Source organism: Lepidochelys olivacea (genome assembly GCF_965140295.1).
Source record: "Lepidochelys olivacea isolate rLepOli2 genome assembly, chromosome: 22".
Lineage (NCBI taxonomy): Eukaryota > Metazoa > Chordata > Testudines > Cheloniidae > Lepidochelys > Lepidochelys olivacea.
Window position 1 is genome coordinate 14,747,721 of NC_140432.1, and position 24,981 is coordinate 14,772,701.

General features: G+C 48.1%; 2 protein-coding genes across 6 annotated transcripts in view; both read right to left on the bottom strand.

The window, feature by feature from the left end:
* Positions 1–3,638, bottom strand: part of ARHGEF12 (Rho guanine nucleotide exchange factor 12) — a 103,163-nt gene extending 99,525 nt beyond the window's left edge. For both annotated transcript variants that reach the window (XM_084611961.1, XM_084611960.1), the window contains exon 1: positions 2,430–3,638. In XM_084611961.1, coding sequence (XP_084468087.1) covers positions 2,430–2,461 — 32 coding nt within the window. In that variant the 5' untranslated portion in view covers positions 2,462–3,638. The remainder of the gene's footprint in view (positions 1–2,429) is intronic.
* A 3,136-nt stretch (positions 3,639–6,774) lies between these two features.
* On the bottom strand, positions 6,775–24,302 carry LOC311511215 (TLC domain-containing protein 5-like). Of its 4 annotated transcripts, XR_014709214.1 has the most exons (5): positions 24,232–24,302; positions 20,117–20,316; positions 15,692–17,977; positions 13,642–13,777; positions 6,775–7,843 (listed from the first exon to the last, which is right to left on the bottom strand). XR_014709214.1 is itself a non-coding variant. In XM_084611630.1 (3 exons), the coding sequence occupies exons 2-3, from the start codon at positions 20,313–20,315 to the stop codon at positions 17,439–17,441; spliced, it is 738 nt and encodes a 245-aa protein (XP_084467756.1). In that variant the 5' UTR covers position 20,316; positions 24,232–24,302; the 3' UTR covers positions 14,355–17,438. The 4 variants fall into 4 exon arrangements, 1 of the variants encoding a protein (XP_084467756.1); XR_014709215.1 differs by lacking the exon at positions 6,775–7,843 and having other exon boundaries at positions 13,527–13,777; XR_014709216.1 differs by lacking the exons at positions 6,775–7,843; positions 13,642–13,777 and adding an exon at positions 13,812–14,310.
* Positions 24,303–24,981: the final 679 nt, after the last annotated feature.

The following is a 24,981-nucleotide window of genomic DNA, read 5'->3' on the forward strand; positions in this document are numbered from 1 at the left end:
CAGGGGAGTGAAAAAGATTATGCATATGGACAGCAGATCTTTTCCCGAATAGGTATTTAAGAATCTATCATTATGCAAAAGGCCCATGACACAAACTGAGAAGGATGTTGGCTCATACTGCCCACCCTGCTATGTTCATGTTTCTATTTGGCACACGTGTGGATGTCTAAACTTTTAAAAAGGCACTCCATGAAAGAGTGAAAAAGCCAGGCTAACATACATCACTGGCAACCAGAGAGAGTTGAACCTGGAATATGTTTTTATATTCTTTAGGCCTAGTGACCTGCATTTAGGTTGCACCTGCTTTATACTCCCACGATTAGTAGCAAGACATAAAAAGGAAATATAAATTTCTTTAGCCTAATGGGACAGAGAGCCTTTCACTGCTAGGTTGCCAGGACAGGGGTGGCCAAAAAGACGCCACTATTTGAGGGTGTTTGGTGCCATACATGAATGAATGCGTGGCCTCATTCCAATTCCTAGTGAGCGGATGTTCACATCACGAGAACACACCGTCACATCTGGCACTTTGTCAACTGTCTCAGCCAAGGAACAAATGGGCCATGAAGACTGAATTACCCTCTCACCATTAGATCAAGGGTTCCTCCAGGTCAGAGGTGAGGCACAGTGGCAAGGCAAAGGACAAGCCTCCCCACACCTGTCATTGCCCATGCTGTACTCTGTCATTACAGAAAGCTTTAGTTTCCAGGGCTGTCAAGCCAGTATCTTTTCCCAGCATTAATATTTTTATTCAAAGCTTTTAATTAAATACTGCACACAAACATGCCTGTGACATTACAAAACAGCAGGAAGTGGAAGTGCTTATGTTTTTCTACTGACAGTTCTAATGCAATAAGGGAAAATATTTTGTGTTTTATTAACAACCAAATCCACTGCCTTCATATATCCCCTTCACATACAGCAACTGAATACAGCCTACTGTCCTTACAGACGTGCTGGAACAATTTTTTTTTTTTTTAAATAAATAGTGGGGGTGCTTAGAGTCATTGAACCAAACCGTAAATCCTGTATATGATGGAAACTCTAGTTCCAGTACCTAGTTGTCCCTATGATGTCTTTTAAGTTGTTTTAGGGAACGTATTTCTTTTAAATATGAAAGAACTCTCCTTGCTGTGTATGAAAATGGTATATTACAGCACTCATACAAATGTCAGTGTTAATGCACATGCTCTGTAAAAGAAAAACAAGCCAGCATTCAGAGTATAGTGGTTACAGTCCCACCCATCATACCAGAAAAATGAATATTGCAGAATTCATTGCAAATCCTCAATATTCTGAAAAGAAACATGATAAACAGAACATAGTGGACCTGATTCTTGTTTACACCAAGGCCCCTTTATGCTACTCAGGCAGTTTAACACCCATTAAGGCCCCTTTACACTCCCAGAATAGTGTAAAAGGGATTAATGTACATGAGAATGAGGCTCAGTCTCTCTTCTGTTCACCTTTGGAATCTACAAGGCTACTCACAGGTACTGGAAACAGTGAATCATGCTCCTGTCTCAGCTGCTGATGTACAGCCCACATAAGGCCCAAGTGGTCCAAACCTCACACAGTTCCGCTATCATCGTATGTCATCGCTTCCAAACACACACACACCCCTATGCCCTAAAATAAATGATCTTGCCTGAAAACCTCAGAAGACATTTTCCCTGGTTGCCTAGAAATGGAAATACAACTTAAATGCACTCCTTCCTTCACATCATGCTACTGTCTCAAACGCATATGGAAAGTTTGTGTGGAATTATCTGATGGCTTTTATATCATCCAAAGCTCTCCTAGCAGAGAGCAACATTCCAGTCCCCATCCCTGAAGAACCCAATAAAAATGAAAAGGTACAAAAACTGCCAGAAGGGAAAATGGTGTTTTACACAGAAGCCAAGAGAATGAAGAAGTCACCTGACGCAGACAATTGGAAAACACCACTATGATATGGCAGACATACCTGTTAATCAGGTATGGATCTTGTCCTCACCTGAAGTGACCTTTCCCTGAATGACTAACTTGCTGACCCAATAAAGAACAAATATGTATACAGTCCCACCTAATACACAAAATGTTTGTAGCCTAAATTACATCCCCTTCCCAGGAAGCCCCAACCCTTAATTTTACCTGATTTCCTTGGGTACTTCAACCCTCTAGCTCTGAGGCTGAAAGAAGATGCCCTAATTCCTACAGATATGGATTAGCTGTTTTAAATATTTTGATATCAAACTTAACCCAGATGAATTAATTTCAATTGCTCAAGAATATTTATCAATTCCAAAATCAATTTACCCCCACTTTCCTGATCCTGCCACCCCTCTTCCCCCAACCTTTCAGGTTGTCACTAAATCCAAAAAGAAGGCAACCAACTTTGGAGCAGGGAAATGGGTTTTCTGTTTAACAAAATCCTGTTTCATACTAACCTGTCCGTGATTGTGGACTGTGTGCCACTCATTGGAGCCCTGGGCAAGGAGTCGTCTTTTTATCCAATTTGCATTTTACTATTCTTGCAGGGATCTCCCCAGATGCATTGCCCCCACACATAAACCAGTGTTCAAGATCCAGCCTTGCTCCAGAAGAGAGACTCACAGAAGGCAAATTCAGTTCAAAAACACCTTAGCTCAGTCAGAATATCCAGATCAAAGGGACTCTTACCCAAAAAAAAAAAAAAAAAAAATCAATCCAACAACACACACAAGTTCTCCCGGGGGCAAAAATGTCCCAAAAGGAAGAGAGAAATCTTCAAACGTGATAAATCCTCAGAGCGTCCAAACCTTTAAACGCTGGGGAAAGCGTGGTTACGGGGAGATCCTGCTCTGAGCCTAAGTGGGCTTTGTTAACTGGGCCCAACAGGGGTATCAGTTCCTCTGTTTACTTTGGGGTGACGGGGCTCCACTCCCAGAACACCAGGGTGTGCAACCCTATGGATTTGGGGGGCGGGTACCGATACACACCCTCCCCTGTGGGGAAGCCCCCCTTTACGGGATTTCAGGCGGTGCCCCCGCGGCCCGTCACGCTCTCGGGGGGCCCCCTCCGGGCGCCGGGGTGCCGCTCACAGCCCCCCCGCGCCCGCGGCTCCCTCTCCTCCTGGGGGGCGCAGAGCGGGGCCCATGCCCCCCCCCCGGGCCGCGGCTGCCTGGGGCCCCCGCCGCGGCTCTCAGGGCTCCATCCCCGCCAGCCGGGCCCGGCTCGCTCCGCTTCCCCTGCGGGGCGGGGGCCGCCGGAGCCCTGCCCGGGTCAGGGCCGCTCGCCGGGGTCCTGGCCCGCTCGGCGCTCTCCTCCCGGCCTCGGGCGGGGGGCTCCGTCCGCTCCCGGGGGGCCCGGCGCCCGGCCCCAGCGGGGTCTGTCCCCGCGGCCTGCGCGGTCCCGGCCCGCTTCGGCCCGGCGGGGCCTCTGCTCCCGGTCCCAGCTCGGTGCCGCCGGCCGGGGGGCTCCGGCAGCCCGGTCCTGGCGGCGCGGCGCGGCTCCGCCCGGCTCGGCTCGGCTCCAGGGGTCCCGGCCCCGCTCAGAGCCCGGCGGGTGGCGCGCGGCAGTCGGCCCGGCTCGGGTCCGGTTCGACGCCGGTTCCGATCCCCCCCTCCCGGGCTGCGGCGGCTCCTTGCGTGTGTGTGTGTGTGTGTGTTACTTCTGGGACCGCATCACACCCCCCCCCCTTGTGGATCCCTGCGCGGCGCCTCCGCCGGGAGTGAAGCGACCCGAAAAGGAGTCCCCAGCTACACACCGCCCCAGAGAGCAGAGGGGACCCCCTCCCGGCACACGACCGGGAATACCCCCCCCCGTACCCTGCAGAGAAGAGCTTCTCCTTAGACACACTGCAGGGGATACCAAGCCCCCCCCCCAGCAGACTAGGGAGGAGGGGGCCCCCAGTGCACAATACTGGAAGGGTCTGAAAGGACCTGCCCCATCCCTAAAGCACTGAAGGGAAGGGACCCCCTCGGCAAGGCAGTGCCCATAGGGAAACCCACCGACCAGCCCAGGGCGCTGAAGAGAAGTAATGCCTCCACCCCAGCGCAATGCAATAAAGCAGGGGTCCTCAAAGGTGCAGATTTCCTGGTCAAGGTAGAGTCAAGGTCCAGACTCCAGAGAAAATAATAATAATAATAAAAAAACCCACCAATAATGCTAATAAGTAAATAAAAGATGTCGTGGTCCATTCAAAAGCATCTGGCGGTCCTGATTTGGGCCGTGGTCCACCTATTGACTACCCCTGGAGTGAAGGAAACGTCTCCCCTAAATGCACGCCCAATGAAAGGATGGGAGACTGAGGCATAGCATGCAAGACCAGAAGGTACCGCTAGCACTGAATGCACTGAAGAGAGGGGATCCCCCACCTCAATGATATGCAGATATGGACCCCCCCCATCCAAATGCACTGAAGCAAAGGGATTCCCCCCCCCCCAAGCCCTGTAGAGCCAGAACCTCTCCACACCCCTCCCAAATGCACTGAAGAGAGGAGATTCCCTCTCCTCCGCCCCCCATCCACTGAAGAGCTGGGATCTTACCATTCTAATTCACTGCAGACAGCCCCACCTTATCCCTAATAAAGGCAAAAAGATTGACTCCCTGGTAAAAAAATTTCAGGGTGGGGAGGGAGAGATGGGTGCCTAGGAAAACTCCTTCACCTCCCACTGTTGGGAAAAGTTTTCAGGCAAAGATGCCTAAAGTTAGGCTCTCAATCTCCATTTTTAATGTTGCTCCCACTGAGTTGAGTTGGCACTGCAGGTCCCCAGCACCGCTGAAGAATCAGGCCCCAAGGTGTCTCAAGGCGGGGGGTGGAGGGGGGGAGTTTCCAAAACTGGAGAACCCTGAATCAATTACCCCATTGGAAATTGCAGCCTTGATGGCTTCTCAGCTAGTACATGGATTTTCTGTCCTTTTCTAAAAGCTAAGTATTAATAGCTATTTCCTTCCAGTGAGCTGTATTACCATTTGCTAAAAATATTTCTCTTACTGCCTTCAAAGCACCCCCATAAGCTACATCTCCTCATCTATATCTCCTCCTTTCCCCATCTCTCTCCACCCACACCCTTCCTTTTCTGTGCAGCTACCCTGTGCTTTGTCTTGTCATGTCTTATGCAGCTCATTAGCTCTTTGGGACAGGGAGGGTCTATTGCTGTAGCTGATGCTCTGTAAAGTGTGAAACTGTGGCAGTGGAGAACCGTTGTGTGATAAGTAAATAAATAAACTAAAATAAGAGGGTACCCACAGTACCAAAGTAACAATGGGAATGTCAGTAATAGGATGCTGGAATGACCAGAGCTTTTTGTGGCTTCACATCACAGTGCAAATACCCCTCATCTGGGTATATCTCACTTAATCAATTCCCTGCCTTTGCAGGGGATTTGGTTGCACCTTGAGCCCTCCTGTTTTCTGCAGATGGCACCTAATAATATTGTTGCCTGAGTGGTGTAATACTTTGGGCTAATTTTGGTTTGCAGGCTTGCTGGGCGGGGAGGTGCAGGGGCTGGTAGTGGCCTGTGATAAACAGGAGGGCAAACTGGATGCGCTCGAGTGGTACCCTCTGGTCTTGCTTTGATGCTTGGTTTTCCAATTGTTTCACTGGGAGTTATTCCTGTGGGTGGGGAGAAAACCTACTGCTGCTGATAGACCAGAAGGGCGCCATGCACCCTCACCCCCTACCAAATATTCCAGTTAAGGGCCTCACCCTGCTCCCATTGACATCAAAGGGAACAGGATCAAGCCATAAATTAACCCTAATGCCCATTCCCACATTTAAACTTCCATTGACATGGCTGTCCCTCGCTTGTTCCCCAAACCATCTCCATCTCTTGAATCCCTAAAACTACCGCTTCCCAGCCATACCTTTGTATGGTCCCCCCCACCATTTATAGACTATACTAGGCTTGGGGAGAGGTTTAAAATTTGCGCATCAGTTTGCCCACCTGGTCCTGTTTGTGGCTAAACTCTATTGTTAATGTCTGGTAGCACAGACTGTATAAATAATAACGATAAACCCAGCAGCTGAGTTCTGTATCACCTAACCCCACGTGCCCACCATTCCTCCTCATCCCCACCCCGTTGGTACCAAGCGTCCACCCAAGTGCCATGTTAGTAAGTGCCAAAGATTATTACCCCTATACTACGAGTTCATGAAATTCCATTACCATGTGGCATAGTGCCAAGGATTCAAGTTATTACCATGTTATTAAGTGGCAAGAGTTCATGCACTATGCCATGGGTGCATGGCACAGCTCCATTAGCAAAGTTTGGTGACAGCGTCTAGTCTCCCAAACCCAAGAGCTTAGCAGCAATATTCTACGACCAGGAGTGCCTATCAGTCTTTTCTTACCAAATGCCATAGAATTGTGGTACACGCTGCTCTTGCCAAGCATCAAATGCTCGTGGCAAGGCCAAAGCGACTTAGGACACTGGCCCGTGACCAGATCACTAGGGATACGGCACAGTGCCCTACTGTAAATAAGCGACAGTACTGTTTTACCTTGTGGTATAACATTTTTCACCAGGGATCTGGTTAGCGTGAGCCAAGAGACAGTATTAGTATCTAATTAACTTCTTCTTTCGAAATGATTCATTGTAAGAGGGGAAGTGGGGAATGAAACCATTCTCTAGATGATGCATGGCATTTGCATAGGTGCGTAGAAGATCTATATATTCCTTGTGGTTTCCTTTCAGCTGATGATGCTGATGTCTTGATCTTACGGAAGGTGGGTTTCTGGGAGACCCTGTGCTTTTTGTCAGGGCTGGTAATTGCATATCAGGTGGTGTTGTCCTTTTATTTTATTTCTTTAATGTATTTTATTGTGCATGACAAAATAATCACATTACAATAACAATTAGCAAGAGGAAGACATCACCAGCATCATCACCAATCTCAAAGGGACATAGCCTCCTTGCAGATCAATCCACACCCAGATCAATCACTCGCTAGGTCCTTAAGTTGGTCAGGCTGGATTTTCATTTTTGGCCCATCATTGGCGATCATATCATGCCACCAAAGCTTTTGGCAACCACAGTTGCTGGCTGGGTAGCAGCATTCCTGCTGATCTTCTATCTTAATATGGCTGTAACAAGAAAGTGTAAACACAAATACAGTAAAGAGAATGGGCCTGATCCTCAGCTGGAATAAATCTGCATAGCTCCATCAAAATCAATGAAGCTAAATTGATTTACACCCTGCTAAGGACTTGCCTCAATGTTTAAAAGAATCATTCTACAAAAACACCCCCCCTACTCAAGAAGAAGTACAAATGTCCATGTAAGACACTGTTGTGGAGATTAACTTTCTCTCCTCATGGGTCACATAGACATTTTAATTTTTAATTCAACAATTAAAAAGGGAAACAGTTAATCAAAACAAGCCCTTATGCAAGTACTGTTTATCTTTTCAGCAAATGTTGATTTTGTTAGGAACCAATGGTGCGTGCCTCCAAATGTAACATTTATTAATTTAATATCTGTGGGTATTTATGAGATTTCTGCTGCTTGTGCAGTTTAACAATGTGAAATCCAGCAGCTAAAATCAATAAGCAATTAAACTGTGCACTACTAATTAAAATAGATTTTTTTTTGTTCTAAATTGCATTTAGCCTGCAATTTACAGTTAGAACCTTCATAGAAACATATATTAGAAATGGAAAAGGGCTATAAAGTGATCTAATCCGTTTCTCCAGGGCAATGCAAGGTTGTTCTCTATAGCATATTCTCCAGTGTCCAGACCAGAAGTAAGTGTGTCAAAGCACTGGGAACTTCTTTCATTGAAGGATGTTTGTCCCATGGATCAGAACTCCTCAGGTGGTGTTGCAGTAAAGGATGGTATAAGAAGGACAACTCCTCTGAGGTCTCTTACATTGGACTCCTGGAAATACAAACCCAAGTCAAAATGGTTAAACAGTGTTTATTTCTGAAAAGAAAAGAAAGAGATCCAATCTACCTTACTCCTATAGCTCACACCAGGAACCTGTTGCCATCTGCTGGAACATCCCAGCATCACACTTCCCACCGGAAAACCACCCATCTGGCCAGGGGACCCATTTTAAAAGGAAATCCACACTTTTGCAATAAGTCTTTTAATCAAACTTCAGATTATGGAATTTATGGGCGATCTAGTCAGACCAGTTTGCTGACACTCTAGGGTTCAGCTCTGGATTCACTGGGCCAGGTCCTCAGCTGGTTTAAATTGTCATGATTCCATTGACTTCAACCGAGCAAAAGCAATTTACACAAGTTGAGGATCTGGTCCATTGTGGTTTGTTTGGTGTGCCTGGGTTTACCGTGACTTTTAAGCCTGAAAGATGCTAACTGCTTCTACACACAATGATCCAAACCAACCACAAGAGCAACTCCGGGAGAATTATTTGAGCCGGAACTGCTTACGTGAGTAGTGAATCTGGATCAGTAAGTTAGAAACTTTTTTTTGGAAGTGGTAAAAAAGTCAGAAAAGTAACATTTTGCAAAAATTTTCCCCCAAAAATTCAAATTTGGACAAAAATTTCATTTTTTGAAGTTTTTTAAAAAAATAATAGCTCTCTAGCTAATTGGGGAAAACAAACAGGAAAAATGTGCACAACGCTATTTTTATGTGCCGCCAAAATTCTACTTTTGAAGAATTATTTCTCCAGAGCATTTCAGATATTGAAAATTTTTGACCAGTTGTCTTTTCCTTATTTTTGGTAGCCAGTATATGCTGCAGTCCATTTGGCTGAGGTATGTATAGCATTTCTGGTCAGTTCCTTTCCATGTTTCATTGTAGATTAAATATAAACATCTCTTTCTTTTGTAGGTCTGTTTGGTTGTTTTCATTTGTATTATTTTCAAAAATATGAAGAAAGCATTAAATTTAAAAAAAAACCAAACCAAAATCAGCATTAGGAAGCATTTCAAGCTTTAACCTTGGCCTAGGTATAAACAGAGCAAGAAGTTTAATTAAAGAGATTCTGTTTATGAGGAATCTATATACTTACATTCTGTACATTTTTAAACAGAGAGAGTAATTGACCATGAATACAATTTACCTACAGATATGATGGTTTCTCCATCACTTGCAGTATTTAATTCAAGACCAGGTATCTCTCTAAAATATGTTCTAGCTCAAACAGAAGTTATTGCCTTCAAGGAGAAATCATGGATGAGGTTCCTTTGGCCTGCAACTACAGGAGAACAGACTACATAATCATATGGGTCCCTTTGGCCTTAAACTCTATTAATCCTAATTCCATTTAAGGGTAGAAGCATGTGTGAGATTTCTACCATCCCCAGTAATCTGTGGGATTAAGGCCTCCCTCTCAACCTCAGCTGCTGTTAGGTGATGGATTTAGAATTGGTGATAGAAAACACTAATATTTTACATTTAAATTACACCTTTCATTGCAAACTATACACTGCACCAGTTAAGTGCAGCCATCTCTGGGCAGTGACAGCTCTTTGGGACCTACCACAACAGGGTGTGAACGGGAAATTCTGCCTCTGGACACCGGCGGAAACACCTAATGTTACAAAATGTGCCTTAAGCTTTTAACACATAAAACGAACAGAGAGGGCCTTGGTTTCTAAGGCCTCATCCTTGACTTTTTAACAGTCTCCTGTAAGAGTCTCCCACACACTGACCTTAAGTTGTCGAGGAAGGATGAAAGGCTGAGGTAATGCTGCTAGCATTGCAACCTGCTATGCCATGAAGTTTACCTAACACAGACTGGTTGCTTAGACCGTCTCCAGCACTCTCTCTGGCTACAGAACTGCGCCCAGAGGGAACAAAGCATGAGGATCTGAAACAGAGCAGCTAGGCGGTGAAGTTAATCCATTTGTTTCAACTTGCAAACAGATCTATCAGCAGCTTTTCAGCTATTTTCACTTTGCAATGCACGAATCCATCATAGCTGAAACATCTGCTGCCAAGCCAACTGCTCCCCACAAATCACAATGCTGGGTCTTACCAACCCACTTATTATGTTTTAAAACATGGAAAGCAGTCCCCTGACTGTAAGTGGAAGCTCTCACCACAGCCTGGCTTTGTGGCAGAGCACTAAGCATTGCCTTTCGCTGGCTCCAAAATGCAATTGATTATATTAATTTTCCATACAGCTCGCTAGTTGCCCCTCTGTTGGGAGTAGGTTAAGGCTGGTTTTGCTCTCATGCTTAGCACAGTTTAAATCTTCCTGCCTTATTGATTTTGGTAACTGTCTGAGCTTCGATTAAATCGAGTTCACCTGTGCATTATCTAATCTGCTCTGGGCTAGGGCTTGGTTCAGTATTCTTTGATCCCAGGGAACTTACTTGGGGTTATATCCTTCTGAGCCAGTTGGGAATTTACTTTGAACTTGGCCTTTTGCTGAGATTTACCTTCTGAGTCTGCTTTAAGCTGGCTCCGATGCTATGACCAGAAGCAAGACAGCCATGTATCTTATGAACCTAACCATTGAGCCATCCACAACTCAAAAGGGGAGATTCTACAGTCAGACATTTGGCTGTTGCTTTTATCCTCACGTTGACCTAGACAGGATCTGTTTTAGAAGCTGATATGATGCCTGATCAGTCACTATTAAAGGTCATTTTGATGCAATCAGGAATTTGGGGAAGGGGGTGAGTGGGAGCGTTCTTGCTGTTGTGCATAGAGCTATGTAACTGGGATGCTTTTTTGTATGCTGCACCTTTAAAGAGCCAATGGCTCTGCTGTCAGCAGGGAGCAATTCTGTGTTCATTTCAGCACACACTGCTAGCTGAGACATACCCAGGAGTGGTCTGTGCTTAAACACTTTATCAGCAGACGATGTTGGTTAGGAGTGTGGTTTTTTCAATCACGTGACTATAGTGGAAAAAGCCCTACTATAGATGCTGTTGTGATGGTCTAAATGTGACATAATAGTATAGCTTATTATAGGCCCCAAACTAAAATAAACTGTACTAGTTCACACACTCTTGTATATGGATATAGCTGTGTCTACACTAGAAGGGTTTTGCTGCTTTAACTGTACTGTCATAATTAAAGCAGCAAAACATTTTAAGTATACACAAGTCTCCACACACTGTGCTTTCTGTCATGGAGCCGTTCTTTTTATGGTCTTCTAAGGGCTCGTGTACTCAGGAAAATTAACCTGAATTAACTTTTAAAGTGGATTAGCTAAACCACATTAAACCCTTATGTGAACACAATGATTCAGAATTAAAATGGCCTTCCTTTGGTTTTAATTTCCAAACTTTGCTAAGTGTCCCTGTATAGACAAGCCCTGAAATCAGCATCCTTCTGACTAGAAGTGTGAGTTGGCTTGTGTTGTTCCTGCAGAGCTGGAAAATAATACTATTTCCAATCATGTACCGGGACAGTCAGTTGTGCTGGAGGAGTTGAAACCTTTTGACAGGAGTTTCAATTAAAGATAACACTATACTTGTCAGGAAGGTTATCCCAAAAGCTTGAGGTATTGGGGATGCCATAAAAATTGACAATTTCTCCACTTCTCCTGAATTAATTCTGAATAAAAAGTTCCTTTCCTTCAGGGATGCTGGAACAATTTGTATAGTAGGGATGCTGAGAGCCATTGAACCAAACTATAAACCCTGGATATGATGGAAACCACTTCAAGCCAGGGGGTGCAACAGCACCCCCAGTTCCAGCATCTATACTCTCCTTTTAATTAAAGCATTTTGTAGTAATCTTAAATACAGACCAGCTCAAGTTGCTTATTTCAAGGTCTTTAATTCTGTTCCCACCAAATCAACTCCAAAACTCTGATTGTAGTGTGACAGGAGCAGAGTCAGGCTCATGCTCATCAAAAGCAAACCACTCCTAAAATGGGAAGAGGATCAGGCCCATAAAAAGCGAATTCCTTCTATGCTAATTCACTAGAACACGTGCACACTACGTTTTGGAAGGAGAAAAGTGATGGTATATTGGGATAATCAAAGGAGTCCCTCCTTGCCCAGAAATTGCTCATGCAACTCAAGGCCAATGCAGACAATTTCTCTCTGCAATTTGATTTCTTTGGAAATGGCAGCAGACTTTGCAATTTTCTTTCCAGCCAAGCTACACAAGGTCTGGAAGGATCAGAAATGCATACAGGACTTTCATGAGGCTTAAAACATTCTCTCATCTTTCATATCCAAGAAACAGACCTACTGACAGTGCTGGTATTAAGTCTAGACTCTAATGTCTTAAAACATTCGGCTTTTTCATCAGTGCCTGGGCCACTGTTGCAAAGGAATAAAGCTCTGAATCTTATAAAATACCAGCCTCTTAAAACATAAATATGGGGATCAGTTACAGAAGAATGGCAGAGGATTGAAAGGGAAGGTTATATATATGTATTCTAGGGCCAACAGTGGTCATTTGGGGAAAAAAAAAAAAAGCTTTTTAAGGAGAATGGGGAGATATAAAATGAGATGGGTTTCAATGGCATTGGAAAACCCACTGTTATCCATGAACCCCCAAATGCCAACTGGGAAGGGGGTTGCAAGAATATCCTGATTCTGGAATATACATTCTGGTTCACCAAAGAGCAACAGGTGAAGTCTTAAATGAAAGCCAGGGTCACACTGATTGTTCATATCATTGTGAAATGTACATATAGATACCAGGTCAGGAGTTACATACGTCTACTGAAAATGTGCTTTAAAGTCCGTATCAAGGCAGACTTGACAAACAGGATTTTTTCTGCCAGATAAAAGAGGTTCTTTGACCTGTCTCTCTGTCAGCAGGTAAAGTAAGCATTGTAAGCCAACACGACGGCAAGTTATTGACATGTGAAGTCAACGGGGAGGCAGGACACTGGAGAATGAGCCACAAGGAGGTTAGACTGGTGAGTTTAGGCTCTAGAAAGCGTGTTACAGTTTTGTTTTATATGTAACTGTTTCCTTCCATTATCTATACACACTCTCTCAAATAGTTGATATTAAACTTGTTGTTTTTACTATAAATATATCTGAGTGCTGTGATGTTAAGTCAGGGGCTGTTCCTGAGCTGAATCACACAAATCGGGGTGCACACTGTTCCCTTGGTGGAGACAAGCAGAAGTGGTGTTTCTGTGGGTAACAGATGGGACATACAGTTCCAAAGGGGCTCGGGGACTGAGGTGCTCTGATGACTAGCCTGCATGGCACAGTAAGGACTGGCCTAGCCCAGAGGTGAATGTGCGGGTAGCTGACAGGCTGGTGGCCTCAGGGAGCTGACACCCAGTTAAGCACAAGCAAGTTTTTCTCATGCTGGTGATGGGGGCGGGGGAGGTTACAAGGTGACTCTCAAACCTGGATACCCTGAAAACTGTCACACCCACCACTTGCTTCCATGTTTCCCCCCCAGCTCAGGGCTAAATTCTGCACTGTGCCACGTAAGAGGTGCCCCACAGATAATAAAGCCCGGGTATAGGTCTTCACACCATCTTTGCACCCTCCAGATTCTGGGACGCTGTGGGGACTGCAGTGGCACCCAGCATAAGTTAGAAGAGCCCCGAGGACTGCTCAAACATACAGCAGCTTCCTCAGGGCTGTCTATGGGCCATGCAGCAGGAAGCCCAGAATTCCCAGAGTGCTGAATGCCACAAATACGCTCTCCCTCCCATCCCCGAGGCTGGGACTCTTCTACAGCTCTACACTGCTGGGGCAGCATGAGGGCCAGAATCCTCCCCTCTATATGCTGCTGTGGAAAACCTCCCAAGTGGGCCCAAATACCTATAGATGGCCTCATTTGTTCTGACCGGCTTTGGGACCTTTATTCTCTTCCTGAGATGATCCATTCTCACTCCTTGTTTTCTCTCCACAACACTCCTGTGACGTAGACTCCAGCCTCCTTTTACAGATGGAGACACTGAAAGACATGGAGGTAAAGGGACTTGCTCACAGCCCCTTAATGAGAAACTGGCAGAGGAGGGATTGCACATCCAAATACTTTATTCATTGATTGGTGGGTATGGATCCCAAATGCTTTACCCATTCATCTAGGCCAGCGGTTCTCAACCAGGGGTCCGAGCCCACCCTGGGGGGGCCATGAGCAGGTTTCAGGAGGGCCGCCAAGCAGGGCCAGCATTAGACTCACTGGGGCCCAAGGTAGAAAGCCAAAGCCCCACCACATGGGGTTGAAGCCTGTGCCCTGAGCCCCACTACCCGGGGCTAAAGCCAAAGCCTGAGCAATATAGTTTCAGAGGCGCTCCATGGGATGAGGCCCCAGGCAATTGCCCTGCTTGCTAACGCCGGCCCTGGCTTTTATATGCAGAAAACCAGTTGTTGTGGCACAGGTGTGCCAGGGAGTTTTTAATCGCACGTTGAGGGGGCCTCAGAAAGGAAAAGGTTGAGAACCCCGGATCTAGGCCACGCTGACTCATCTGGCAGCCAGCATTTTACCTTCAAAAGAAGAAACTGCATTAGAGAGAGAGATACTCGGTTCCTTGTATAGTTAAAGTGTCTTTATTTTATAAAATGTCATAGAAAGCTTCAACACCATCCACCGGTGGAACATCAGTAATTATTACACAGTAATTCAAACACAAGTTAGTATTTCACACTAGTCCCACACATCTGTTCCAGACACCATGGGTTAGCCCTTCTACTCAGTGTAATTTAGGACATTCCCTCACACCCTGTGCTTCACTCAGATGGCAAGGTATCTTCCCTCTCCCTGGGCTCATGCTTCTGTACTTGTGCCCACTGCAGCCACTACAAGGCCTTTGCTAGAAGCATCCTTGCCCTCTCTTTTCTGCAAAGCCATTGCCAATTACTCCTTCTGGCACCCTTGTATACCATGCTAAACAGTCATGATATTGATCAGAGGCTCTGCAACAAGGTCCCCTTTCTACTCTCGGAAGCACAAATAAAGGAACTCCTTGGCCATTACAGCTCATATTTATCTAAGTGCACAATGGCTTGTGCAAAGTGCATATCTAATTTGCATGTGCTGTTACTTCCACTGCACTCACCCACCATGGCTACTCGACCATTTGTGCATCAGCTGTGAGTGCAACTGCACACCAAACTTCTCTGAAGATCTAGGTCTCAATCCAGACCATTAGGTCTGCATGTGGAACCATTCCTGGCCGGTAGTTAGAAACTGTACTGAGAACATACCAGGCTCAGCTGTCTTCTAAGCATACTTGAGACTCCAACCTGCAAGCCTTCCCTGCACAAAGCCTTTATTGACTGATGAGAGTTCCACACCAAAAAGATTTTCAGGTTCAGGCCCACTGCAGGAAGTGGTTGAGACTCCAGAGGTACTCCTGTAGTCCCCACGTGGGCAAACAACCCCAGCACCCTCGCTTTAATCAAACAGGAACTTTACCTGAGAAAAGTTTGCAGGACTGGCCCCTAAATATATTTCCAGTTCACAGTATCAATCGGTATCTCTCAGAAACCTGCCTGTGATCACTGTTGAAAAGCATCGCATCCCTCTGGGGTTTTGTGATTTGAGTAAGCCAGGGACTGAGAAGTGCCATGTTTGAGTTAGAAAGTTTAGTCCCAGTTATAGTTCACAGTTTATACCATGGGGGAAAGTTCTCAAATCACAGCAGTGACACTCTACATTTATACAGCACTGCTCACCAGAGACCTGAAAATACCCACCATAGGTAAGTAAAGTGCTTTCCTATTGATAAACCTCAAGACACCCCTGTGAGGTAGGTCAATATTATACCCATTTCATAGATGGGTACACTGAAGCAAAGAGGTCACATGACAAACATGTCAGCAGCAGGGCCAGGAATAGAACCCAGAAGTCCTGATTACCACTTACCTCTGCTAACCTCCTTTCTCCCTTCAAGAGTGAACATTTGTATCACTGCACCAAGCAAAATAGGTGGAGTTTCCCTTTGAGGACTGGCCTGCCCTTCTGTCAGTTATTTTCACCTGAAGCTGGCATGTGGCAATTTGCAGGTCAGTTCTTTGGTTGCAACAGGCGACGTCTACAGCAGAACTGAAATATGAACTGTAGATTAGTTTGTGGCGGAATCCACACGTTAAAGGGCCAGGATCAAAACCAAATTGTGCTTAAGAGACTGCAGCGAGATAAATACAACAGCATCCGAAAGAACGCAGTTTCCCCAACACAGCGGAATCTGTACATGGGGCCAGTGTCAGTAACACAGCTTTCCTATGTCCAGGTCAGCTGGCTTTCGCAAAGGCAACACTGGGCCAGATTCTGGTTTCAGATACACTGGTTTAAATCCACAGTGGGAATGCATTGGCTTTACACTAGGTTAACCAAGGTCAGGATCTGGTTGTTACTCTGTGAGCTGCCAGTCCCATCCTACTTAAAGGATTTAGTTTTTACATACATTTACTGCTGGTGAGAGATGTTGGTTTGACAAGCCTGAAGTATGTCATTTATCCACAGGTCAGAGCACAGGAAGCAGCAAAGCAAGCTTCCTCTGTGCTATTCCCTGTCCCTGGACAGATGGGAAGCATTGCAAATGGGAATTGCAGTCTCCATGGGCAGAGCAGCCCACCTCCAGAGACTGTCAGCAAGGGGGCCAGTTATAGCCACTTGCTGATGTGGCTTTTTGTGATGGGAGTGGTTAGACACCTGACTACTAGAAAGGGAACCCAGAACGACATTGTGGGTCTGGTTTTTAATGATCAGTGTGGGAAGGAGTGAGCTAGGGGGGAAAAGCCATTGTAAGCTCTTCACGTCAGAGACTGCCTCATTGTGTGTGTTTGTACAGCACCTACCACGCTGAGGCCTCAATTCTGATTGGGCGCTACTGTAACAGAAATAAAACAAACAATAAATAAAGAATTACAAGCGACCAGAAGAAAAATAATACTGACTCAACTGCTATCTAACCTGCACTTGCATTCTGGCTCTACCACCAAGCTTCTCTCTTCCAAAGGAAATGCCCAGAGAATAATAAATATCTACCACATTTGCATGTACAGTCCCCCTTTTATTCAAGGATCTGAAAGCGCTTCACAGAGGTAGGTCAGCCTCATTATCCCCACTTTACAGATGGGGAAATTGAGGCACAAAGAGAGCTAAGCAGCTCACCTTGCGAGTTGGTGACAGAGCCAGGAATCCTGACTCCCAGTTTCCCCACACCAACCACTATACCACACCTCTTCTGAACAGGAAATCAGAGCCACACTAGGTGCCTGCACTGTGCAGTACATTGAACACAGAGACCTAGTGCTGGATCTGATCTCCTTCAAGATTGTATCAGTGCTGAAGGAGTCAGCCACTAACACTGCTATTTACACCTCTGCCCTGGCAACTGCTTTAATTGTAAATTAAGCCCTTTCCCCACTCACGCAGTTTGCTATATGTCTACATACACACAGCACACCTCTAATCCATTCTCATCCAGGTAACACCCCCCAAACCCAATGCATCTATGGTGTAACTCCACTGACTTCAATGGTGTTACACCAGGGATGAACTTGGCTCAGTTCTCTCTAATGTTAAATGGCTCATCTCCCAACAATGACCTTCCTGTCCAGGGGCTCGAGCCCCTTCTTGCAAGATCGTGAACTTGGTGTCCCCAGGGTTAATGACTCTTCAGATGCCCATTTGTTTCCGAGTACAGCTCCTCATTCTTCCTGCTCCTCCAGGCATGGTACTTCTTCATGCTTTTCCTCCTAGCGAAGCGGCAAATGCTAACCATGAAAACCCAGGAGACCGCGTACATAATTACCCCCCCCACCTTAATGAACCACCTGGGCTTGGGTGACACAAGCTCGCAGTACATGAGCCAGGCCCCGACCCCGATCCGCACGCCCGTGAAGAGGGCCACGAAGAAGAAATCCACCACATCCCCCGTGAAGCTGTGGTAGAGCCCCATCTCCCGCAGGAACCAGCGGGCCTGCAGCAGCGGGTTGGTGATCTCACTGCCAAAGATGACAGCGTTGACTTCGGCAGCCGACTCACCCAGGGCCAGAGACACCGTGATTCCCAAGATGCTCACCATGTGATGGGCAAGCATCAGAGCGCCCTCTGCCTGGAAGTATACACACCAGGCCAGGTCGAAGAGGAAGTAGCCCAAGCTAAGGCACAGCCCGTGCACCTGGAGGGTTGTGTTCGGTGACCCTGGAAAGGAAAGACACCAGCTGGTGCATTAAAGAGAGGAGACACCAGGCAGGCAGGATCTGCGGAAGGGGCAAGGTGTTCTCTTCCAGCAATGGCCGCTTTGCCTGGCACTGAGCAAGGGAAAGCTGAGGAAGTCACAATAATGGCCTCTATGCTTGCAAAACACCTCCCGTCCCAAAAGGAGCCCAGAGAGCATTACAGAAACACGCGCCTCCCCCCAACACACCGTGAGTCACTTCTCTCCCAAATGTAGCAAGGTCTCCTGTGGAGGGCAGAACTCGGATGCACGCTGGCACATAAGACTGTGGGGAGGAAAATCCTCCCTGTAAGGCACAGCGCTCCTCCATCATGGGGAGCTATGACGTTCACAGCAGACAGGACCGCAGCTTCTAAGAGAGGGGCCACCCTACCAGAATTCAAACCTGTGGTTCCAGAGGGTCACAGGCCCGATTCCTCACAGCACTAAAGCCTCTATGCCAGTTCGGTTGGCAGAAAGGGGTTGCAGGACAGAGGTAAACCCCCCCCTCCCCAAACCCTGGGAATATCTCCAGTGCAGGGGCCTCCTATGACCAGAACAGAGCTACTAGCTCCCCCTCCACAGGAGTGCCAGGTATGGGGCTGTTCTGGGGTGGACGGGCAGGGGCAGAGGGGGGGGAACGGGAGGTGGGATTCTTATGTCCCCATTATTCTGCATCCCTGCAAAAATCTCACAGGGGTCTTTTAAGAAAGAGCACAAATTAAGGCAGCCCTCAGTGCTGCACCAGCCCCTACTGGCCCCTGGCAGCCTCTCAACAGGGGAGGCACAAACTGTGCCCAACTCTGCCCTTGCACTGGTGCATGAAGCTGCCCCTGTGATTTGGAAACGGATGCTTATAACTCTAGGCCGTCCCCTCGGTCATGGTCATCGTGCTTATAAATGCTTACCAGAGCGCTACTGGCCAGAGGCTGATAGGAGAGATGAAGGTGGAACCACAACAGCTATGGTCAGAGACAGAAGCCTGGGGAGAGGCCCTTTCCCCTGCAAATCACTACCCGAAATCCTCTAAGTCCTGGGATTCCTACTAGGGCATATCAGCTGCTGGTTCACATTGGAAGCCCCCTTCAGGCTGCTGGAATCTAGCCGGACCTTCCCTCTCTCTTCCCATGTTGGGGAGGGGCTGAGTACTTTCTCACCATGATCAATCAGCCTATGTTTGTGTCCTCCTCCTCGTCCTTTGTGAATAGCTCCTGAGCCTCCTCTATCACCACTCAGCACTTTTCCAAGGAGCAGAGTGAAATTAACAAGAGGTTGTTAAGTTTCACTGCAGCTGCTCAGAATCTTGAGGGCAGGGGTGAGGAGTGTCAAGAATTCTGTCAATTTCACACTGCTGTTGCCTAGACAAAGCTATGAGCAGCAACAGAGGCACTTGGGCTGTCTGTCTGCACTCAGGAAGGCAGCACTGCATCGGGTCACATTTGGAATGCTGTCTTTGCAACCATAAGACTTAGAAGATTTTTTCTTTAAATGGAGGCTCATATTCTTCAGAAGTATATGAAATAATCCCCCTCCCTGTACAAACAAATCAGGCTCAGTTTCCTACTCACTAGCAGGTTTCTCATATTCCTTACATGCTTGGTGAGTGACAGCTTTAGTGCAATAATATTACTTTGCCCTCACACCCATTTCATAAGCAGTGTACACCAGTTACATGCTGAACTTGCCCCAGAGGCTTCCATGGGATTAGCACCTACTTACTTCAGTCTGCTTTTGGGGCATAAATGAGAGATCCCAGCCTTGAGGAGTTTAAAATCCCCAGCAAAATGCACAGATACAGTGCAGACAAAGAAGCAGGGAGAGTTAGCCATAGCCAATCTGATGGCAGGGCAGGGGAGAGAAGCAGGTTTGAATGAAGCCGTTCCAGAGGGAGCAGGCTGCAAAGAGACTCAGAGTGAGACCAGAAGAAGGCGACAAAGGGAGCACTAACAACACTAATTAGAATCCCCCCTTCCTGGAACCAATTACATTTTGGCTGGAGCTGGAGCCCAAGAAGGGAACAGCCAGCAAGATCCACTGAGGAAGATGGGTGCGCTCCTGCTGCTCAGAAGACACTACTCTCTGCCATGAGATCAGTCACCTGGGGCAAAACTCCCATAACACACCTGGGTGAGTCAAAGGCCAGGGGCCATCGATAAAACCAATGTAAGCAGAGAGGCAGGTGGCGAGGACACCGTGGGTCAGAGTGACCAGCCGGCAGCTCCACTCGTAGCTACGGTGCTTATACCGATGGCAGAACCAGGTGTAGAGAGACAGCCAGGAGATCAGACTGCAGGTCACCCGGAGGGGCATAGAGGCCATCATCCTAGGACAGGGCAGGGAGACAGAGAAAGATTAGTTAATCTAGTCACATGCAAAGTCAGTTGGCTTCATCACAGCATTTCCAGACTTACCACTAAATTGCTCTGACTCCTCCCCTGTATAAATTAGTATTTTCTGCTGCTGCTGCTTGTTATAACAAATTATTTTGAAGGCACCTGCTGCCATAGCACATGAGCATGCAGCAAATCCTATTACAGCTGCCACCTTCTCTCTTCCCCTGCCTCTGACAGAGCCATTTTACTTGGGTAGGGAACCATTGCAGGCAATGGGATAGAATACAATAAGTAGCAGCCTCACCAGCTCTCAAATCGCTTCCCAAAAGAGGGATCAGCATCATAATCTCCATTTTTCAGATGGGGACCCTGAGCTACAGAGAGGCGATATGAATTCTCCCTGGTCACACTGGGACTCATCCGCAAGGTTTGGAATGTAAGGTCTCTTGCCTCTCAATTCTGGAACAGGCTAACCCTTACTGCCAGGGAACCCTCCATGACTCTGTTAGGAGAAAGCCTGTCTGAAAGCAGTGCATCCTGCGGAACACTCTGAAGGTGATGAGAATTAGACCCACTAGGAGTGAATTCCAGTGGCTGGCCCAGTATTGAGAAAGCAGCCCATGGGGAGTGCCAGCTGAAGCAACCTCACCAGTCTTACCTGTTGTGAGGAGGTGTGTTGAGAGAGACGGTCTTCTAGGCCACTAGGTCCTAGCCCAGTTGGGTCCTTAAAGACCAGGACTTGGAAATAGACCCATTATCAGACTGGCAGCCAGAGTAGAGGGCAGAGCACAGGTGGAATGTGTTCTCAGCCATCTACTCTACCTAAGTGGCAGGCTGCTGCATTTTCAGAAAGTTTTAAGACTGCGCTCCAAATAAGAGAGTCATCCCTGGGCCTCAAGGTTCCCTCTCCTCCCGTGCCTTCTGCCTCTGAAAGGTCTGCCAGTCGCATCACCTGCCCTGCTTTGTAACATTGCTCATGGAGGGCAGCGTCTCAATTCTACCTCTGCCGGAACAAGAGAAATATTTTGCACTCCTACAGGACTTGCCACCCGAGGAGCGAAGCCTGTCACAAACATTAAAGGACTGAGAGAATAATATGGATATAAGGAATAGCCAACATGGATTTGTCAAGAACAAATCATGACAAACCAACCTAATGTCCCTCTTTGACAGAGTTACTGGCCAAGTGCAGTAGATGGCAGAAAGCTTTAGATGGGATGTATCCAGATTTTACTTAGGGGTTTGACAAAGTGCCACATGAAATTCTCATTAGCAAACTAGATAAATGTGGTCTAGATGAAACAATTGTCAGGGAAGTACACAATTGGTTGAAAGACCACACTCAAAAAGCAGATCAACTGTTCGCTGTCAAACTGGGAGAAGGAACCAAAGTGGGGCTCTACAGGGGTCAGAATTAGGTCCAGTACCATTCAATATTTTCATTAATGCCTTAAATAACAGAGCGGAGAGTACACTTACAAAATTTACAGATGACAGCAAGCTGGGATTTCTCCCATTGACAATCCAGGCCTAAGTGACTTAGATTCAAAGAAGATTAGGTTTGGAAGAGACCTCAGGAGGTCATCTAGTCCAACTCCCTGCTCAAAGCAGGACCAACCCCAACTAAATCATCCTTGACTTGGCCAAAGTGTCACAGAGACTGCGTGGAGGAGTCAGGAATTGACACCAGATCTCCTGAATCCCAGCCCAGTACTGTAACTCCCTCCTCTCCAGGATAAAACATATCACACCAGGGCTCCACCTCCCTACTGCCGCTCTCCCGCCTCACCACAATATCCTCCAATTTACTTTATATTCAGTCTAAACTCAAAATGTTGCAGGGTGAAGGCGAGTGCACAGCACATGTGCTGGTCACTGTTTTTGTCTCTCCATCTGTTATAGCAGGCACAAATGTCTGATCCAAAATCTTGGGAATAAATGGATGCTCCTGTTTCTTTTGAATAGGGCAGGTAACTGGTACTCCAAGTTATCACTGAGGGAAAGGGTATAGAGAGCTGGGACTAGTGGGGGCCGAAAAAGCCAACTCTAATGGTACAAGGCAGGACTTGTCCATCTAGTTTGAGTCTGAATCCTAGCTCAGATACCAGGGCTCACGCTTTCCCTACATGACACAGGAAACAGCAGAGGGAGCAAGAGAGGAAGTGAGTTTGTGTGTGTGGTTTTTGGGAGGGGGGTGAGGGGGTGAGAGAACCTGGATTTGTGCAGGAAATGGCCCAACTTTATTATCATGCACATTGTGTAAAGAGTTGTCACTTTGGATGGGCTATCACCAGCAGGAGAGTGAATTTGTGTGAGGGGGTGGAGGGTGAGAAACCTGGATTTGTGCTGGAAATGGCCCACCTGATGATCACTTTAGATAAGCTATTACCAGCAGGACAGTGGGGTGGGAGGAGGTATTTTTTCATATTCTCTGTGTATAAATAAAGTCTGCTGCAGTTTCCACGGCATGCATCCGATGAAGTGAGCTGTAGCTCACGAAAGCTCATGCTCAAATAAATTGGTTAGTCTCTAAGGTGCCACAAGTACTCCTTTTCTTTTTGCGAATACAGACTAACACGGCTGTTACTCTGAAACAGAAAGTTGAGCTGCAGGAAGGAATCTTTAGGGCCTGAATCGCCTTTGGGTCCAGCCCTGAGCCTGTGTAAAGACCAGCACTGAACATAACGAAATAAAGATCACTCCCAGAGGCAGCCTGTCATGCTGGAAGCTGGCGAATGCCATTCGGCTCGTCCTAGCACCAGGCTGCGCCAGAGGAAGGATGCAGCCAAAATAATACATCAGGAAGGGAACACAGCACGAGTAGGACTTTGAAATAACATCTCTCCCTGACCTGCTGAGCTAGGAGGGAGTTTAGGAGCAGCTGATCGCTGTATCCTGCGTGATGCAAGGAGGAGCAGAGCTGGATGGCCTTTCTCCACGGGGGGTGGGGGGAAGGCTGCCCAGTCTAATAAGGAAGCAGCCCCCAATGCTGAGGGTCTCTTCCCCCATCCTGTACTAACCAGTGCGGCGAGAGATGGGGAACCCCTTATCGCCACCCTGAGCCCGGGCAGGATGAACTGGTGTACGCCCCCCTTGGTCCAGAGAGATGCCACCCCCCGTGCGCCCCCTTTAGTCTAGAGGAATGGGGCTTCCAATGCACCCTCTTGGCCTGGAGAGATGGGAACCCCCCATGCGCCCCTTTTGATCTAGACGGATGGGACCCCCTCCCCGTGCGCCTCCTTGAGCCGGAGAGATGGGGAACCCCCCCTCGTGCACCTCCTTTAGTCTAGAGGGATGGGGCTCCAATGCACCCTCTTGGCCTGCAGAGATGGGGTACCCATGGACCCCCTGGGTCCGAAGAGACGGGGATCCCCATGCGCCTCCTTTGGTCAAGAGGGATGGGGACCCCCCCCCGTGTGCCCCCTTGGGTCTAGAGGGATGGGCCCCCCCGTGGGCCCCTTTTGATCTAGACAGATGGGACCCCCTCCCCGTGCGCCTCCTTGAGCCGGAGAGATGGGGGACCCCGCGAGCCCTCTTTAGTCTAGAGGAATAGGGCTTCCAATGCATCCCCTGGGTCCGGAGAGAGGGGGACCCCCCGTGCGCCCCCGGGGCCCGGAGGGGGACCCCCCGTGCGCCCTCTTTAGTCTAGAGGAATGGGGCTTGCAATGCACCCTCTTGGCCTGGAGAGATGGGGCCCCCCTCGTGCGCCCCCTGGGTTTGGAGAGGGGGGGACCCCCCGTGCGCCCCCGGGGCCCGGAGAGAGGGGGGGACCCCCCGTGTCCCCCCTTTAGTCTAGAGGAATGGGGCTTGCAATGCACCCTCTTGGCCCGGAGAGATGCGCCCCCCCCGTGCGCCCCCGGGGCCCGGAGAGAGGGGGCCCCCCCGGGCGCGCCTGGCGAGGTTACCTGCCCAGAGCGCCAGGCCTCCGCCGGGACCCCGCCGGTCTCTCGGCCACAGGAACCAGAGAGCGCCGCGCAGGAGGCTCCGGCAGCCGGGGAGGATCTCGGCTTAGAGTCGCCTGCTGGCGCGGAGGACGGACGGCAGCACGGGGCCAGCGGAGCAGAAAGCTGCCGGGGAGAAGAGAACAAACTCCCCCCAGACCCCTACGTACGGGGGGGGGATTTGTTTGTTTATTTATTTATTTTGGCGCGGGAGGGGCAAGAAACACAACCCCCCCCCTCTGCCCTCGCCCGCAGTCTCTCCCAGCGCACAGGAGAAGAGGCTGTGACTTACAGTGGCATGATGTGCATTACAGTATTAGCACCCCCAAAGACACCCCCCCAGCCGAATCAGGGCCTTGCGGTGCTTGGCCATGGAGAAGGACATCCCCAGGCACAAACAGAGGTAGGGAAAGAGAACTACTTCACCCACTCCACCCTGTGTGCTGATCCAGAGCATGGGGAAGGAGGGACCACTAACTCCCGCCTGGAGGCAATAGACACAGACCTAGTGAATGGCTGCATTACTGACTCACTGGTGGGGCAACTCTGCATCAGCTCAGACAGCTGATGTTTGCCAGATGCTGGGAATGGGCGGCAGGGGATGGATCGCTTGGTGATTCCCTGCTCTGTTCATTGCCTCTGGGGCACCTGGCCTAGGCCGCTGTTGGAAGACAGGATAGTGGGCTGGATGGACCTTTGGTCTGACCCAGTATG

Bases quoted from the DNA above. Each gene is read 5' to 3' on its own strand.
- LOC311511215 (XM_084611630.1), bottom strand. From the start codon at position 20,315: ATGATGGCCTCTATGCCCCTCCGGGTGACCTGCAGTCTGATCTCCTGG. The intron at 17,978-20,116 runs GTGTGTTATGGG...TTTCCTTTCCAG, and splicing joins CTGGCCTTTGACTCACCCAG to GGTCACCGAACACAACCCTC.